Here is a 16,157-nt window from a genome sequence, read left to right as displayed (position 1 = left end):
AGATTAATTATACAGACTTGTACTGAAATTTGCTTCTCTTCCCACTGAGTGTGAAGACAGAAGCCTACTATGGGAGTGCAAATCCCTATGATGGAAAACCACCTTCATTGCAAAATGTGACAGTGCTTTAGAATTGGCAGAGTGCTGAGGTGTGACCTTACTGGTAGAGCACTGGACCAGAAGTGCTTGCTACCTTTATGGTTTCTTAGGTTCTTAACATTACACAAAATACTCTTCATTAAAAAATAGTTTTATTTGTTGTGGTACATGTGCAGGTGTGAAGTTGTGGAGAGAAGAATTTTTTTCATCAAAGTCTGTAAAAAATACAGAGCCTTCTCTGATGCTCTCACTTCCTCTTAGAGAAGTTATGGGTATAAAATGCATGATGAAAAGATTTTATCAATTATATCTTTAAAAATAAGTAAAATTTCTAAATAATTTGATATTTAAATATGCTACTTGAACTTCATGGAAGAAATAAAGTGCCACTTAAGTGCTCATTCACTGTGTGTATATTTATTACCTATCAAAATGGTACCTGTCTTTTCCAGCCACATGGGTAACCTTTCCTGCTTGGTACTTGCAGCCTGTATCCTTAGCGGGGAAAAATACTAATCCCCGATGAGTGCCACTGAAATGGTGGGTGAAGTCAGCAGAAATCTTTCTACACAGCGAGCTGGCAGGGCAGGTTTGTAAGCCAGCAAACTGCAGTGCTTTGCAAAATATTATGGCTCCAAAAGCACAATGAATTATGTCTACCAGATTCACAAAGCTGGGATTAAGAATAGCTGCAATGTCTGCTGCTGAGGGTATATAGAGAGCACATTATCTGGTCTATTTTCTGGGTTTCTAAACACATTTTAGATGTTTACTAACAGCCTGTTATAATATATTTGGTGGCTTTTGTGAAGTGAATGATACGGTTATACTTTGGTTTCATGTAATTTTGCAAATGGAACCATGCTCAGTTTAAACTTCTTAGCAAAAATTAGTTTTCTGTGTTTTTTCTGTGATGAGAGTTGCTGATGATTCCTTGTTCAGGAGTCAGTTTAATTTCTGCGTGTGTGAACTGGTAAATGGTGGGAGGCTGTAAATGCTGATGTGTTTGGTCACTGTTGACACAGATAATTTAATTAAGTGTAGAATCAGGCTAGCTTTCTGCCTGTGGGGCGTGAAGTGTTCATGGTGTTGGACACAATTTGCTGTTCAGGATGGATATCTTTGTCTTCCACCCGGGTAACTAGATGGGTACATTTGCTCTTCCTGATGTGCTGTCATCCCTTGTAAGCAAGATTTATTAATTTGGCTCCATCTTTGTGTTGTGTTGTTCTTGTGCTTCCCTGGTATTCGTGGCTTGGGGCAGTATTGTCTTGCCAGTCCTCTGCCAGACTCGTGAGCTGTCCTGCCTGGGGGCTGGAAGTGCTGGGGCTGGCACAGGAGCTTCTGGTGGGAGGTGGGTTGTGATACATCTGGCTCTGAGCTCTCCTCCCCCTTCTGTCCTTCCCCAAATGAATCACTTGCATGCCACCATGGGACAGTTCAGAGCCATTCTGTTCATGCTGAGCAGATCCAGCAGTGTCCCCAAGTCGCACACAAGGCATCGTGCTGTTGCCTGAGTGTTCACTTGTGTCAAATCAAATACTGGGCTTGTGCTCAGGTTTCTTGTGTTTTATAATCTCTTCCCTGTCAGTGCAAGATACACATCTAATGAGAGCTTAGCAACAAAAACATAGTCTAGGCAAACCACATAAAAAGCCAAAGAATGACATTATGGTGTTTGGAAAGCCTTAATAAAGAATCTTAATATACTGCCCTGTGTGGAGGGAGCTACTGCTCACCAAAAGATTTATGTGGTGAACAAAAGCAGTGTTAACAGGATGGAATTAAAAACTGAAATATTTCTTTCATACTTTCCCCCTCCTTCTCTTTTCCTGCCACTTTTTTTTCATGTGAAAGCCACTGATTTGGCTTCCACATGACACTCTTCTCATTTATGGGTTCTGTCTCTTCTCATTTTTATCTGTCCTCCCTTTTCCCTGACGTGCTTTATTGTTTGGTTTTGCCCTCCCTGGATAGACTCATGCATTTTGTAATGCTTTTTCTCCTCTGTTCATCTTTTTCTGTTGTTCTTCAGGCTGCAGCATTGCTTTTGCAACTGTTTGCCAAACTTACCATCTTCCATGCATATATTTATCTGTTACTAACTGTAATACTCCTGATTTAGCAAGCTGAGATGTAGAATATTATGGATTTCTGACAGATTAATTTATTTGTTAACAATTTGTTAATATAATCGAGTGATGGGTTAGTCCAAGTCAGCAAATCTGACTTGTGGGTTCAGCAGCACCTTTTTGGAGATGTTTTTTGCTGCTGGAGACTCTGGGAAGAAATTAAAAGACACTGGCTTTCTCTTGGGAAAAAAATAAACCCATAAGCTGAAAGCCCAACTAGGGTGAACCCTGCCAGTGTGTGTTTCTGAGAATATTCCCAGAGCTGTGCTCAGGGTGAGTCCTGAGGCAGGAACAGTGTTTATGGCAGGGTGTTCCTAGTGGGTGGTGGACTTGCTGCTTCTGGATTTGTAGTGATTGAGTCTGTCTTACTGTTAAAAAAGGTGGGTGAGATGAATGTTTATCTTTGATTCCTTGTAAAGAATTGGGAGAAAAATAAAACAACTTTATTTGAACTCCAGGAAAGACAGCTGTGTGTGCAGATGATCCCAGGACAGCTCATGCTTTATGGAGGACTTTGGTTTATTTCTGCCAAAATTTTAGTAGGGGAGGTGGGTCACAGGAGAGCCTATAAAGGAGAGAAGGCAAGACTGGGTACCTGGGTGCTGCATACTCTGCCAGGAGGGGTGAAAATGGCATGGCCTGTGCAGGCCTTTTACAAAAGGAGTCTAACAGAGGAGGATCATTTGTGTGAAAGGGAGGCTGTCACTGCTGCCAGCATGCATGGAGGGATTTAGGCACTTAGAGTGGTTCTGGCCAGGCTGTGAGCAAGCTGCCTAGGAGTTTACTAACATACCATATCCTGTTTGCAGCCTCAGCTTGGCAAGGCTTCTCTGGAAAAATTAAAAGTTCTGTTTTCTGGCATAAAACCATAACAAGGGGTGGGAGGGAAGTGCAGCTGTCCTGTCCTTAGGTTCAAACAGCTTGTCTTGCCAACTGCAGAGAAGTGCAGCCTTCAGAGCATGAGTTTAGTTTTGTGACTGATGGTTGTTAATAGCAAGTCCTTAATTTCATCCTGATCTCTTGTTTGGATCTGTGTCTGTTTAATTGAGAAATGGCTCTATCTCAAAAGCCCTCTGAGAACCTGCTTAAAAGTGATTTAGACTGCTGACTCTTGGGCTGCATTTTGTCTCAGTATTCATCATATTTGAATTCCATTGTGAAGTCCCAAATAAAAACACACCAGAAATAATAATCAAAAGGTACCATGTAAATAATTGAGTGCTTGGCAAACGTGATAGGATTTTACAATTCCAGTGCTTTAATGTAGAAGAGCTGACTGTATACACAGTGCCAGGAGGAGTGAGTGGTCATAGAAAGATGCCTATTTCCAGCAAGTATGTGGAACATTAGCCAGAGCTGATGACAAATGGAAAAAGCCAAACACATTTAACTAAGAAATTGAGAGCTATTTTACTTTGCTGGTGAAGGTATTTACCTCTGGGCAAGTGACTTGCACCTTAGCTTAAATGACTTTTTCCTTTTTGAGCTTCATGCTGTAATAGCAGTCCTTGCTGAATGGGTGCCTGTCGATATTGAGCACTCTTATTATAAACTGAAAGGAGCCAGTGGTTTCCCATTCATTTGCTAGGTGACAGCGGCTGGATAAATGGTGCTCACCTCTTCTCTTTTCCCCTTCAGTTCCTGGTTCCTGCTGTCCCACAGCTGTTTCAGTTGTGCTGGCAGGACAGGTTTTTGGGAGCTGTGCTGCAGACACCAAAGGCTGGGGAATGGGACACACAGTCCTTCCTGGGCAGTGGTGGTTTCTCAGTTGACACAGTGCTCTGGTTTGCAATTTGGCCTTGCTTGAAGTGCTGCTTGACAGCTGAGAAGGCGCTCACTGGTGGGAGGAGAGGCAACTCCATAGGCAAAAGATGAACAGGCACCATTAGCCCCTTCTCTGGCTGACAGAAATCTCTTTATTGCCTGTAAGTGTAGTTTACTGAGGGCAGGCTGGGGGGGATGGGGAATTCCTTCACAAGCTTTAAATAATTTATTCTTAGCCTGAAAAATCTTCAGAGTGTTGTAGCAGTCAAGTGTGAGCAGTTGTGTGCATGCAGGTGAGCACCTCTCCATTATCAGGTTTGAGTAAATAGAAACATGTTTCTTAAAAATAATTAGGCCCAACCTGTTCAGCAGCAAAATTTTTCCATGTGTTTCTTCTTTACTTGCACAATTCACGCTTGCTGTCTTAAAATTAAATGATGTGTGTGTCTTGTCAGTCTTCAGACACTGGCACTGATTAAACCTTTCTCTCTGAAGGGCTCTCCACCAGCTTTCCATTATACCTTTAGGCACTTGACCTGTAATCAAATCACTCCTTGACCTTCTTCTGAGGTTAGCAGCTGGACCTTAGGTGTGAAAGAGAGACCTCTGATCCTGTTCTCTGGCTGTTCTGTTAGCTCTGAGCCCACTGCAGTGCATCCACATCCTTCCACAGCTGTGGATATGAGAGCTGAATGTGTTCTTATGGAGCATTTTCCCTCATATCCAAGTGCTCACTTTTTGTTTGTTTGTTTGTTCGGGTTTGTTGTTTTTGTTTTGAGGTGGTTTTGTTTGTTTGAGTTTTGGTGGTTTCCTTTGGGGGTTTCTTTTTTTGTTTCATTTTGGGGTGGGGTTTTTTTTGTTTTGTTTTGTTTTTTTTCTTTCCATATTGTTTATTGCTAGTTTAGCACAGGCACTCGCCCTCTTCCCAGTGTGTGAGGTCTGGCCATGTACAAGTAGGGGTAATAAGGTCAGTCTTAGGGAATAAACAGAAAATGTGTGAAATAAACAGACTGCTGGACAAAAAACCATTAGTGAATTCTCTTGAGTAGTTGAAATAGCACAGTAACTGCATTGCACTTGGGAAGGTTGTCTTTCTGCTGGACTCCCTTCCATTTGGAAGATTTACAGCAGCCAGAGCAGCCTTTGGCTTTGTTGACTTGTTTGTTTCTTTTGGTGTTCCAATGGATTTGTACCTATCCAGGGCCCTCCTGCACAGTTCCTCTCCTGCTGTCCCTTTCCTGCTCCCTGGGGCTGCCCAGCAGCAGGAGCCAGGCTGGCTCAGAGGTGCTCACCTCCTCCTGCTGTGCTGTGTGCAGGCCATGGCTTTGGTGGGGGGCTGGAACAGGGTGAGATGCAGAGGGAAGAAGCAGTGTGTGATTTACCAGGGGTCATCTCCTGGGGAGCTGTGTGGGCTGATGCAGTCCTGCTGCCTCACTGCCAGGCAGAGCTGCTCTGGGGCTTATAGTGGGAGACCCTGGCAGGCACAGTCCTGGTGAGACGGGTGATTGGATTTATTGTCAATTGCTTTGTATTCCCTAGAATGAGAAATCATTTATTTTAAGGAACAGTTTTCTTGGAATGCAGGCTTAAACAATCATCAGTGGTCTGCTTGTTCTGTTTCCCTCAGGATTAGAAAATGGTTTTTTGTTTGTTTTTTTGGATTTTTTTGCTTTTTGCGTTGTATGTTTTTTCACAAAAAGCATTTTTGTTGCATAGTTCATATCTACCAGCAAGATTGTGGGTGGGTGAGGAGATGAGTTAAATTTAACACTGATGTGATATGGCTCCTAGGACACTCAAATAATGCTCCAGCCTTGGTTGTAATTCAAAGAATGCAGAGATGGTTTAGATCTGCCCTGAAGTTAAAAGCGATTCTCTAAGGTAGTTTTGTAGCAGTGCAAGTGGGCGTGTGTGTGTGTTAGCCTAGAACTGGCTGTGTCTGGCAGGCTTTGGTTTAACTCACTAATGATGTGTGAAGGTGGCTGGGGTAGAGTCTGGGACACACAGACTGCAGAAAGAAACCTGCTCTCACCTGCCAAACTGACAGTTGTTTTTTTTGTTTTAGATGAAGGACCTAGCTTGTACTTCTGACTCCCATGTGCATGTAAGTTTGTGGACTTGATCTCTAGTAACACATGCATCCATTCAATTTGTGATCCAAACTCTGTGGGGCCTGGAAGAAATGAAATCTGAATGCTTGTCTTGCAGAAAGGAATGTAAAATTAGTCATTCCTCACCACCCTTAATGCCAGTGCTGTAGAGGCAGCAGGTGGAGATGAAGGAAGAAGCTTGGTGGAAAATTATAATCCATGATGTAACCTCATCCCACTAAAAGTTTCCCTAATTTAGCCTTGGTTAGTTCATCTGAAAGACTCCAGAGAGGAAACAAGTCAGATCTGTTTTGGGTTTGGTCAAAGATTAGGCATGCAGATTTACATTGTATTTGTCTTTGGGAGGTTTGGCAAATTGCAGTGAACTCTCTGTACGAATCTTGGTGAGAAACAATAATTTCCTGCTCAGTTTCCTACTGGGCAGGCTGTCCAGATAAACACTGGCCATGCTGTCCACAGTTAAGGGAAGGAGAGCTCTGTGTGCCAGGTGCTCTTTCTTTTTTGGGGGTTGGTGTTTTTTTTTTTTTTTTTTTTTTTTTTTTTTTTTTTTTTTTTTTTTTTTTTTTTTTTTGTCCTATATAATTTTCATATTACAAATAATGGCTTATGCATCTATTTTACTACTTGATCTTGCTGAACTACTGGGAGAAAAAGGGTTATGACTTTATGACTATGGGACTGAATGATTACTTGTGATATCCTTGTCCTATTCTGGCTTCTACACAGAGTACTTACACTGGGGCTTTGAGGCCTGGATTTGTCCTCTAGCTTTAATGCTGTCTTGAAGCACTTGATATCATTTCTGTGCAGAATCAGTGGCAAGAGCTGCATGTGTCCAGGAAAGTAATTTAGTCTGTGCAAGTTCTGTTCTCTGAGACTCCTCCTCTTCGTTCTGACTAACAGGAAAGAAGTCAGTTATCCTGCATTTAGATACCTTGCTAAGCTACCTAAAGTTAGATGGTGTGAATTTGAACCTATTACTCATCCCTTTCCCCATCTGGAAGTTGTGTGTCCTCAGACTTCCTTCCCAGGAGCTGTTGAGGTGAGCAGACCGCTCTGTCACTTTGCAGCACTGTTCCCTTTGCAGCGCAAAGCTGCTGGTGATGGTTTTGTTCAGAAAATCCAGGAGCATGTGTGGTTTCCTGAGCATTACCTTAATGTAGTGGCACTGATTAACATGCAAGTTTTAAGTGCATATCATCCCATCAGTTGAAGTTGACTGAGATGTAATGTCTTGACATCCGTGGTTAACACCCAGTCAATCTGAAAAACAGGGCAAGGCAATAGAGAGCCCTGAGAGACACCTTGTCAGAGTGACAAATTGCCCTTTCTGATTCAAAGGACCAGCTTGCATGGCAGTGCTAAACAGCTCCTGGAGAAAGGGGAGGAGAGCATGGGAAAAATACCCTATTTGTTTAGGCCTTCCCATGTATTTTTTGTTTGTTGCTCAGACTTGAAGCTCTTTGTTTTCCTTAGTCTGAAACAACTTAACAGCAGGTTGAGAGGAGCAAAGCCTCTGGGATTCTGCCTCTCCCACTTCTCGTTCTTATAAACTGTTTACAATCTCCTTCAGTTTCCTAGCTTTGTATGGAAAAGTTCAGTGGGTCAGCTTTCCCTTTAGCTTCATCCATCATTCCAGTCAATTAGAAATAGTTGAGGGCCAATTGCCCGGTCTTCCATTAACTGAGACACTTCAGATTGTTTAAAATAGCATAAAAGGCTCTTTGTTGACCGTGGGGCAGGCGCTGGATTTGCCCGTTGATGGGCAGCTACCGCGTGGCTGAACAGAGCCCCAGTGTGTCCTGCTGTACTTGAGGGATGGATATTGCTGCTCCAGGCCTTGGCTGGCCTTTGATTCCTTCTCCTTCACCTCCTGCTCTCCCTGAAAGGTGTGATGCCTTCAAAGGGTGAATTACCATGCCTGCTTCCCAAAAAACCCGCTCCTCTTTGTGGCTTTTCAGAGCTCCTGTAGTGAAGGGTTTTCTCCAGTTGCTGAAATGGTCCTTTTAACCTTGGTGCTTTAAAAGCTCTTGGCATTATTTGTTCCTTGCTTGTCGTGTGTGTTTCTGAAGGACAAAGGAAGTGTGTAAGTGTTCAGGAAACAGTTGGTGCATTGTGGTGTGGGGCTGAGTTCATTCTGGTACCCCGTGCCAGGACAGCCTGCTTTCATTTGGGGCTAACATTTCCCTTCTGTTCTGCACTGACCAGCCTTAGGGGAGAGCTTGTCAGAGCTCCAGCAGAGCACTGAGCTTTCTCATAGGTTTATGTGTTTGGGTTCACATGGAAGTGCACTGAACCCATTGTATACATACATATACATAAATATATATTTATTTATGTATAGAAACCCCACATTTTATTTCACATGAGAAAACAAAAAAGTACGTTTACTAAATGGAGGTTTGTTTATCTGCAGCAAAGTAGATATTTATGTATTCCCATATTTAAGTCATTGTCTGTATTGTAGACTCCCCTTCCAGCATCATGTGTGCCTGGGTTTCGGTACAGGCTGGTCCATGTGCTTTTTATTATTCTAGAGCCATCCTGCTCTAGTGTGCCATCATTTAATCCCAGTTTTGGCACAATGTTTCCCCAGACATGAAGAATTTGGGTAGGTCTGGCTGTGTACTTGTGCTTTGGTGCTGAGACTTGGACCTTGCTGTGCTTTTTGAACTGGGGGAAACAGCCTGTGGCACTCCTTGAACTTCAGGTCTCCATGTGCTTGCAGAAGGTGCCCTGCCTTGCAGTAGTGCAAGCACTGCAGTGTATGAGGGCTCACCTGATTTTGAAGAACAAACTAGAAAGAGTGGGAAGGTCTTCTGTACTGCTGCCCCTCAGGTGACACAGGCTGTGATGGGCACGAGCTGCTCAGCTTGGAATTCAGCTTTTGCACTGCTGAGATGCACAGAAAGCTCTCAGGACAAATCAGGGCAAAGAGCACAGCAGGGATCTTGGGGCTGTGGTGAAAGAAGGGTGCTCTGGCAAGGCAGGAGGTTGTGATAACCAGATTTGAGAGTCTTTAGCTGCTGGAGTTGATCTTGTACTAGAAAATGTCTACCTAAAGTACACCAAGTTCAACAAATTCCATCAGTGATTTCCTTCTTCTCTGATGTCCCAGTCTGATGCAGATCTCAAGACAGACTTTTTTTTCAGCAGCTGTGTTCCTGCAGATTTGCCTTTTGTGTCTTTCTCCACATGCCTTCAGCAAATAAAAGCTTGAGGACATGACTGAGCTGGAAGTGCAGACCTGAGTGGGAAGGAGACCATTGGGGCACAACATCAGCCTGAGACTTGACTCCAGCAGAGCCAGTGTTCTCTTGCTTTACACTTAGAAATAATCTCGTGCTTTGCAGAGATTGAAGCTTTAACAAGTAATTTAAAGAGTAGTAGAGGAGAGAGAATCCACATTTAATTCAATTAGCATTGTTGTCCAATGCCATTAATTATGCCCAGACTTGTAATGTGTTTCACAGGAGCTGATACACTTGAGCTTTGTCTGTGCTGGGGTTGGCTGAGGACAAGTATGTCCACTGATGTAGAATCCAGCCTTTGTGCTTTGCAAAAACCCTCAAATCTGGTATGTGACTGTAGCCTGGAGTAAGGAGTAGCTGGAATAGCCTGCACTGCAATCTTTAGAACAGAGGAGATCTTGGGGACAATGAAGATTTGATGTACATGATTTCAGTATTCTTGAAGAGAGGCTGTTTTAGTGGAAATAATCAGCCCCTGCAATTTTATATTATTTCCAGACTGTTTAAAATTGTTCCATAGGTAGAGAATAAAGAACTTTGTTTACTGTCTTGAAGTAGGATGTCTGATCCTCCTGGGGGAGGTTATTCTTTTATTAAAACAGATATAAAATAGCTGCTTTGATGGAAATACAACACTAGGAATTGAAATGGTGATGATTACAGAAGCTATAGTAGTCTAATGCAAAATAAGCCCTAGGAGATATGTGCCCTAAATGATAAATCACTGTTCTTTAACAAAACAAGAATTACTGTTATTTTATGTTTCTTGCTTATTTTACAAGGTCTTTAGCTGTTTCATCTGCACTTAACTTTTACAGGCTGGAGGTAAATTGATTGTTGCTTTGTGTTGTAAATAGCCTGGCTTTTTTAAAGCACACTGGAGATGCAAGTACAAATCAACAGGATGGGATTCATTTGGTCTCAGAAAAGTAAAAGGAAGAGTCATGACTACTGACACCACATGCAATAACTGCTCTGGAATCTGTTCTTACAATTTGGTAGAATTTTTAATCTCATTGCTTTTGCTTTGGAAGCCTCCAGTAAGGTAAATGAATATATGTTATTTTGAACTGGAAGTAACCTTCTTCTAACAGGCAGGGAACTACTGGTAGCATTATTCATTAGGGATGTTGTGTTCCAGCCCTATCCAGCAGCTTGTGGTTTACTCTGGATAATTAGCCATACCTGCCAAATGTCTGCAGTCTGAGATCCTGAGGTGTATTTAGCAAAAAAGAGCGTCCTAAATACTGACTTCGAAGCTGAGCACAGAGGAAGTAGTTGAAAGGGGTAATGTGTCCCAGTTTCTGCAATTTGTGATGACCTAAAATCCTTAATGATGGCGTCTAAAAACAGATAACAAAATCTTTGCATCTTTACGTTAATGTTAGCTTGTGACAGCTCTGGGCTAGCGACGTAGAGAAAGGACTGGGTTTGGAGATCAAAGAACCACCTGGTTCAGGCAGTTCAGGGGTGAGCTGGGTGCCAGGCTGTCCCCTTGGCTGTCCCCTTGGCTCACTGCATTCCTCAGGAGCTTACACAGTAACAAGGAAGACACAGATGATGCTGGCTGGGCACCTGTCTGTGTTCAGATATCTACCTTGAGCTTCACAAGCTTTTAGCCTTTCTGATGCCTAGGACAGTCTCTTGCTAACAATAGTTTTCTCTTATAGGAATGCAGATCTGTACCATATCTCCCTGAATCTTCATTTTAGAAGCAGCCAGAGGATAAAACCCAGCACAACGCTCATTTAAAGTCAATATGCTCTAGCTTGCAATTTGCTCATGTTTAAGTGCCTAGCTTTTAAGGTTTCCTTTGCCCACAGGCAGTCTGAACACAAAGACAGGCTCTCTATTTTTTTTTTTTTTAATAAAGAAAAAGTATTGCAAAAGCTAGAAGAACAAAATATTTCTTTCCACCTTCCATCTCCTCGGGTTTATTATCAGAAAGCAGAGACTGGCTGTATAAAGTCTAGAGGGGAACAAAGAGATGCCAGCACCTCAAGTGCAGCTGGAAATGAAGGTGGTGGATGAGCTGTGTGTGTTCATACATGTGTGAGAGGAGTGAGAAAGCCCCACCTTGAAGCAGTGGTGAGCTTTACAGGGATAAGGTGTTGTGCAAAAACCCTCTACATCTAACTGATTTCTTTGTTCTTGGTAAGCTTTGGTTGAGTGAAGATGAATAAAAGTTCTGAGTCTCTACTCTATTGCAGTATTGTGTAAGTTATTCTCTTTGCAGGAAAGCTTCACTGTGGGGTGTGAGAAAGGGAGTTGCAGTTATAACACAGTATCTTCAAGAAAAATGTGAAGAGAATAATGTATTTATTGCAGGAGCAATTCCCCTTCTGGAGCCATGCACAGAAGGCACGATGTGCCATCTGAACTCTACCATGAGGAATTCAGCATGTATCATAAGTTATTTGCCATTAATAATTTGAGTCCTGCAGACTGGAAGGAGTGATTTTCTTTAGGATTTCAGAAACCTTATTCTCATTGATTGATTCTGTAACCTGAGTTATTCTGTGGTTTCAATAGAAATGGAAGTAGTGCCTGCTTGTATCACTTCTGTGCCTTACCTTTGAAGGCTATGTCTGTTGCATTTTGACTGAGGTGATTGGCAAAGGCTTATGTCATGGTCTTGGTTAATATTAGTGCTTACCTGAAGATGGGAGTGGCTTTCCAACTCAAGTCTGAGTTCCAGAAGGTCAGAATACAGCTGTAAATAAAGGAAAACTGGGCAGAGACATCTCAGCTTGTTTAAAAAGAAATAAATGTGGACCTTAATGAGACATCAGCAGCAAAAGGTCATATGGCACAGCAAAAGGGGAAATGCAAAGGCTGTAGCTGGGTTGAAATGCAGTTTTTCTAAATGATACAAAATGTAGTTCTGTAGTTCCCTGGTGATGAAGCTGTTCACACATGGAGAATATTTAAACCTTTATGTAGTTAGGCTGAGCAGTTCTATTACAACAGTTTAATCCCAAAGCCTTTTTATTTTCCTGTGATGTGAAGAGATAGAGTGGATTTGTCCAGAGTTTGCTTTTGGCAAAGTGTGTTCAATTTGCAGTTTTGGACTCTCTGTCATTCTTCTTGGATTTTCCGGTTTTTGTTTTTAAAATATGTATGTAAAAATGTGTGTGTGGGTGTATATAGTCCTTAATAAAGGATGTTCTTTGAGTGTCTGTTTGACAGGATGTGCCAACAGAAGCCCTGCTTTGGCTTTAAAGCCTCTGTAGCAGGATACCTTCAGGGCTTGTCATGAATTGAGCAGTTTGTAGTTTCATTTAACGTGGCTGAGGATTCATGATGCTGGGCAAAAGTCTGAGTTCTCAGTGCATAAGCTGGTTCTTTACTGGCCTCTTGCTGGGAAACTTCTGAAAGACATTCATCTTCCAAAGGGAGCTTCTCTGATTTCTGTGCTGGAACACACAATTGCATAAGAAAAAGGAAGGTTCAGACGCCGGTGCTGGCGAGCAGCAGAGTGTTCTCTTTAGGCAGTGTCCCTGCAAGAATCTGCCTTTGATCTCCGTGCTTTCTGTTTAGATTTTATTATGTTGTCTATCTGTTATCAATTTAAATAAGCTTGTGGCCAGTTAGACCTGACAGACTTAGTGAGGATGTAGGAAGGGAAGCATTTCAGGGAATTAATCTCTAGCCATGAAGTTTTTGTTTAATTTTCGTCGCTTTGGGCTGTTTGAGAGAAGTGTCTGTTTAATTGTAGATGTTGATGTTTTACTCTAGTCTCCAGCTGAGTGTACTTTATGAAATGCAGAGAAACTTTCAATGGTGTGTAAGATTAACTGCTCTGAAAGCCAGTGGGCCTGTTCACTGCAGAACTGAAAGAATGTTTTTGCAGAGAAAAATTCCACTCCTTCTGTGCTGGTCATTGAGAAAGCGTAAAGCAGATTTAAATTTAAGATAGTCTGCTAGTCTGTTGCCTGTTAATATGAAGTACTTGTTAGATGCTTCACATGATTTCTGCTTGCTGCACTGAGCCCAGTCATACCAGCACAGTTGCAGCAAGCTTGTCTGACAGGAGATACTCCTTTCTCTGAATCTCTGCTTGCAAATTGTTGGGTAAAATGTGGGTTTTTTTCAATCAAGGAAGCTGAAATCATTGGAATAGTTACACCATGATGGTAGAAGCGAGAAGTTAATTTTTTTTTTTACCTGCTCTTTATAGGAACAAAGCCCCAGTAACCAGACTTCAATAGCAATGATGCAAGAGCCTCAAGAAATGGTGGAAGAGACAGTTACTGTGGAGGAAGACCCAGGCACTCCCACTTCCCACGTGTCTATTGTCACTTCTGAAGATGGAACCACAAGGAGAACTGAAACCAAGGTGAGAGGTTAACAACCACTGAGGAAAGTGGCAAAGTGCCATCTAATCATGGAGTAGAAATAGCAGGGAGTAGCCTGAGTGATGACAATCATGCTATTGTGATCCTCAGTGGTTTTGAGCATCGTGTTTGCCAGCAGAGCTGAGTTCAGGGCTTTTTCAGTTTCACCTCTGTGTCTGGATTGCTCCCTATCAGCTGTGCTGGTACTGCTCTTCATGGAGCTGTGAACTGAGCAGTAGAAATTATCCAAGTTAACCAAACAAAAACACCAGAACCCCTCCTCAGGATGCTTATTCTTTTAATATTCACTTCATTCTACTGAAGCAGTTTACAGCATTGCCCTGCAGACAAAAATTGATGAGTTGGTAGGGCTTGGCTGAGGAAAATGTCTTAAATTAGTCACAATCTGTAATAACATTATATTATGATTATGCCTTTGTCCTGTAGAACAAGAAACAGCCTATGTAAATAACACCATAGCATTTAAAACCTGCAACAATCTTGTGAATGGCATCTTACTCCTAATGCATGGGGAAAGCTGGGTGTGCTCTCAAGTGACTGTACCTCTCAGGTTTGGCTGGATTATGGGTGTTGCAAGTGTTCTAATTTTCCTGATATCTTTTTGTTCTTGTGTAAGGTAATTTTACCGTCTCGGTTGAGCAGGTGCTGTGTGTTCACAGCTGCCTTGCATGCTTTCAGTGACACTGAAATGTTACCAAGATGAAGGGTGATTCCTGTTTTAAAAACTTCTAAACAGGGTTGATTTAAAAAAATGGGAGGGAATTGTTCAACTGCTTTCTGGAGTTGAAGAGAGGTGTAAATCAGTGTTTATTTTCACTGGTGTTCCAGATTTGCAGTCCTCTAGGATATCTATTCAAGACATCAGATCCTCAAGTTGAAGTAAATAAATGTTGATTTCCTGAGGTCAGTAGGCCTGTACAGATGATAATAAACTGAGTATCTGGTTTAATAGTTGTTCCAGTTAGTTACAAGGTAAATATAACTGGCCTATTTTCTGATTGTTGGAAGAGGATTAAGGTCTTAAAATAAAAGCAGATGAGCAAAAAACCCCTGCATTTTTATTAGCTCTTCAAATAATCTAATGTATTTAGTTTGTGACTTACATGAAAGAAATGCTATTTTCTTTCTAGTGGCAGCAGCAACAACTGTTATTTGCAGGAAGGAAGTGATAAAATTACAGTGGGGATGGACACCTTTTTATATGTACTAATAGTAGTGCATAGTTTTAGGAGGCTGCAAGGGCATAAGATTATAGCTATGACTGTAAAAATAGAGGTGAGGCCATGCCTCACCTAGATAACAGTACCACATGGAGTGAAGTAGTTTGTCTGGAATAGTTGTGGCACTGATAAAAGCTGTGTGTTTGTCATGGCTCAGAGGTGTGATTTTCTCCTCTGTGTTGGGGGGGACCTCCTGTTCTTCCATCTTCCCACAGGAGAGCACAGTGGCAGCTTCAAAACAGCCATTGTGGCTGCATATGGGAAAGGAAAATAAAAAAAAAAACAACAGCAACCCTGGAGCTACTGTTCCATTTCAAAGAGCAGGGCTTTCTTGTGCTACTGCAGGTCATGGCAGGCACTGAAGTGTGTCCAGGATGGGGGTGGGATGTGGAGCTGTCTTATTCTCTATTTATGTTGTTTCAAGTAATGCCACTGACTGCAGCTGAAGTACTACCTGGAGCTGTTTCCTAGTAATTCATTGCTACAAGGACCCACAAAAAATACTAAAAACCCAGTTGTTGAGAAAAGTGGTTCTGAAATGTCAAAACACAGCCTGGCTTAGCCCTGACTCTCAGAAGAGGTGCTGAGACTTTGCTGGGGTTGTTGCCTCTGAAATGGTTTTATTTTGACTTTTCCTTGCTATGGTAAAAAGGCATAGATTTAACAGCTCTCAGATACTAATCTGAGGTCAGATTTTACAAGTTTTTTACATCAGTTTGGTCTTCAACTTGCATTTTGTTTTGGTAGGGACTGTGAAAAGGAAAACTGTGTCACTGGGGTTTAGTAGCATCAGTTAATTGCCCTGGAGTTAATTGTCATTGACACAATCAGTTCTAATAGGTGTCATGATGCTCCTTTCATAGCTCATGCTATTGTGTGTGAGAGCCTTACAGAGAAAATTAAGTTGCCTGGTACCTGTGTGCAGTGACAGAATTCTGACCTTGCTGCTCAGAGGAGGATGCTGAGGAAATCTCCCTGGCATGGGAGATGCAGCCGTGGCTGCTGGCCATCCTACTGGCCAGGAGTAGGAGGTGTTGAGCCCAAAAGCTGCAGTTTTGTGTCTCTGCCTGTTCCCCTCACAGATTTAAAGAAATTGAAAATACACTTAACAAATCCCCCCCAAACCAAAGCACCCCACATGAATCTGGCCTTACATTCAGTGTGCAGGTGGTACTTGGGTCCTTGCAGAGGAGCAGCATTTCCTGTTCTGGGAATCCTCACA

At 42.3% G+C, this 16,157-nt stretch overlaps 1 protein-coding gene across 1 annotated transcript in view; it reads left to right on the top strand.

The window, feature by feature from the left end:
• The window catches only part of ARVCF (ARVCF delta catenin family member), a 245,667-nt gene that overhangs the window by 145,045 nt on the left and 84,465 nt on the right, over positions 1–16,157 (top strand). Inside the window, 1 exon segment of the mRNA XM_030958635.1 lies at positions 13,538–13,696. Within this exon segment, the coding sequence (XP_030814495.1) occupies positions 13,538–13,696 (159 nt within the window).

Source organism: Camarhynchus parvulus, chromosome 15 (genome assembly GCF_901933205.1).
Source record: "Camarhynchus parvulus chromosome 15, STF_HiC, whole genome shotgun sequence".
Lineage (NCBI taxonomy): Eukaryota > Metazoa > Chordata > Aves > Passeriformes > Thraupidae > Camarhynchus > Camarhynchus parvulus.
This window is presented reverse-complemented; position numbering and strand designations above follow the sequence as displayed.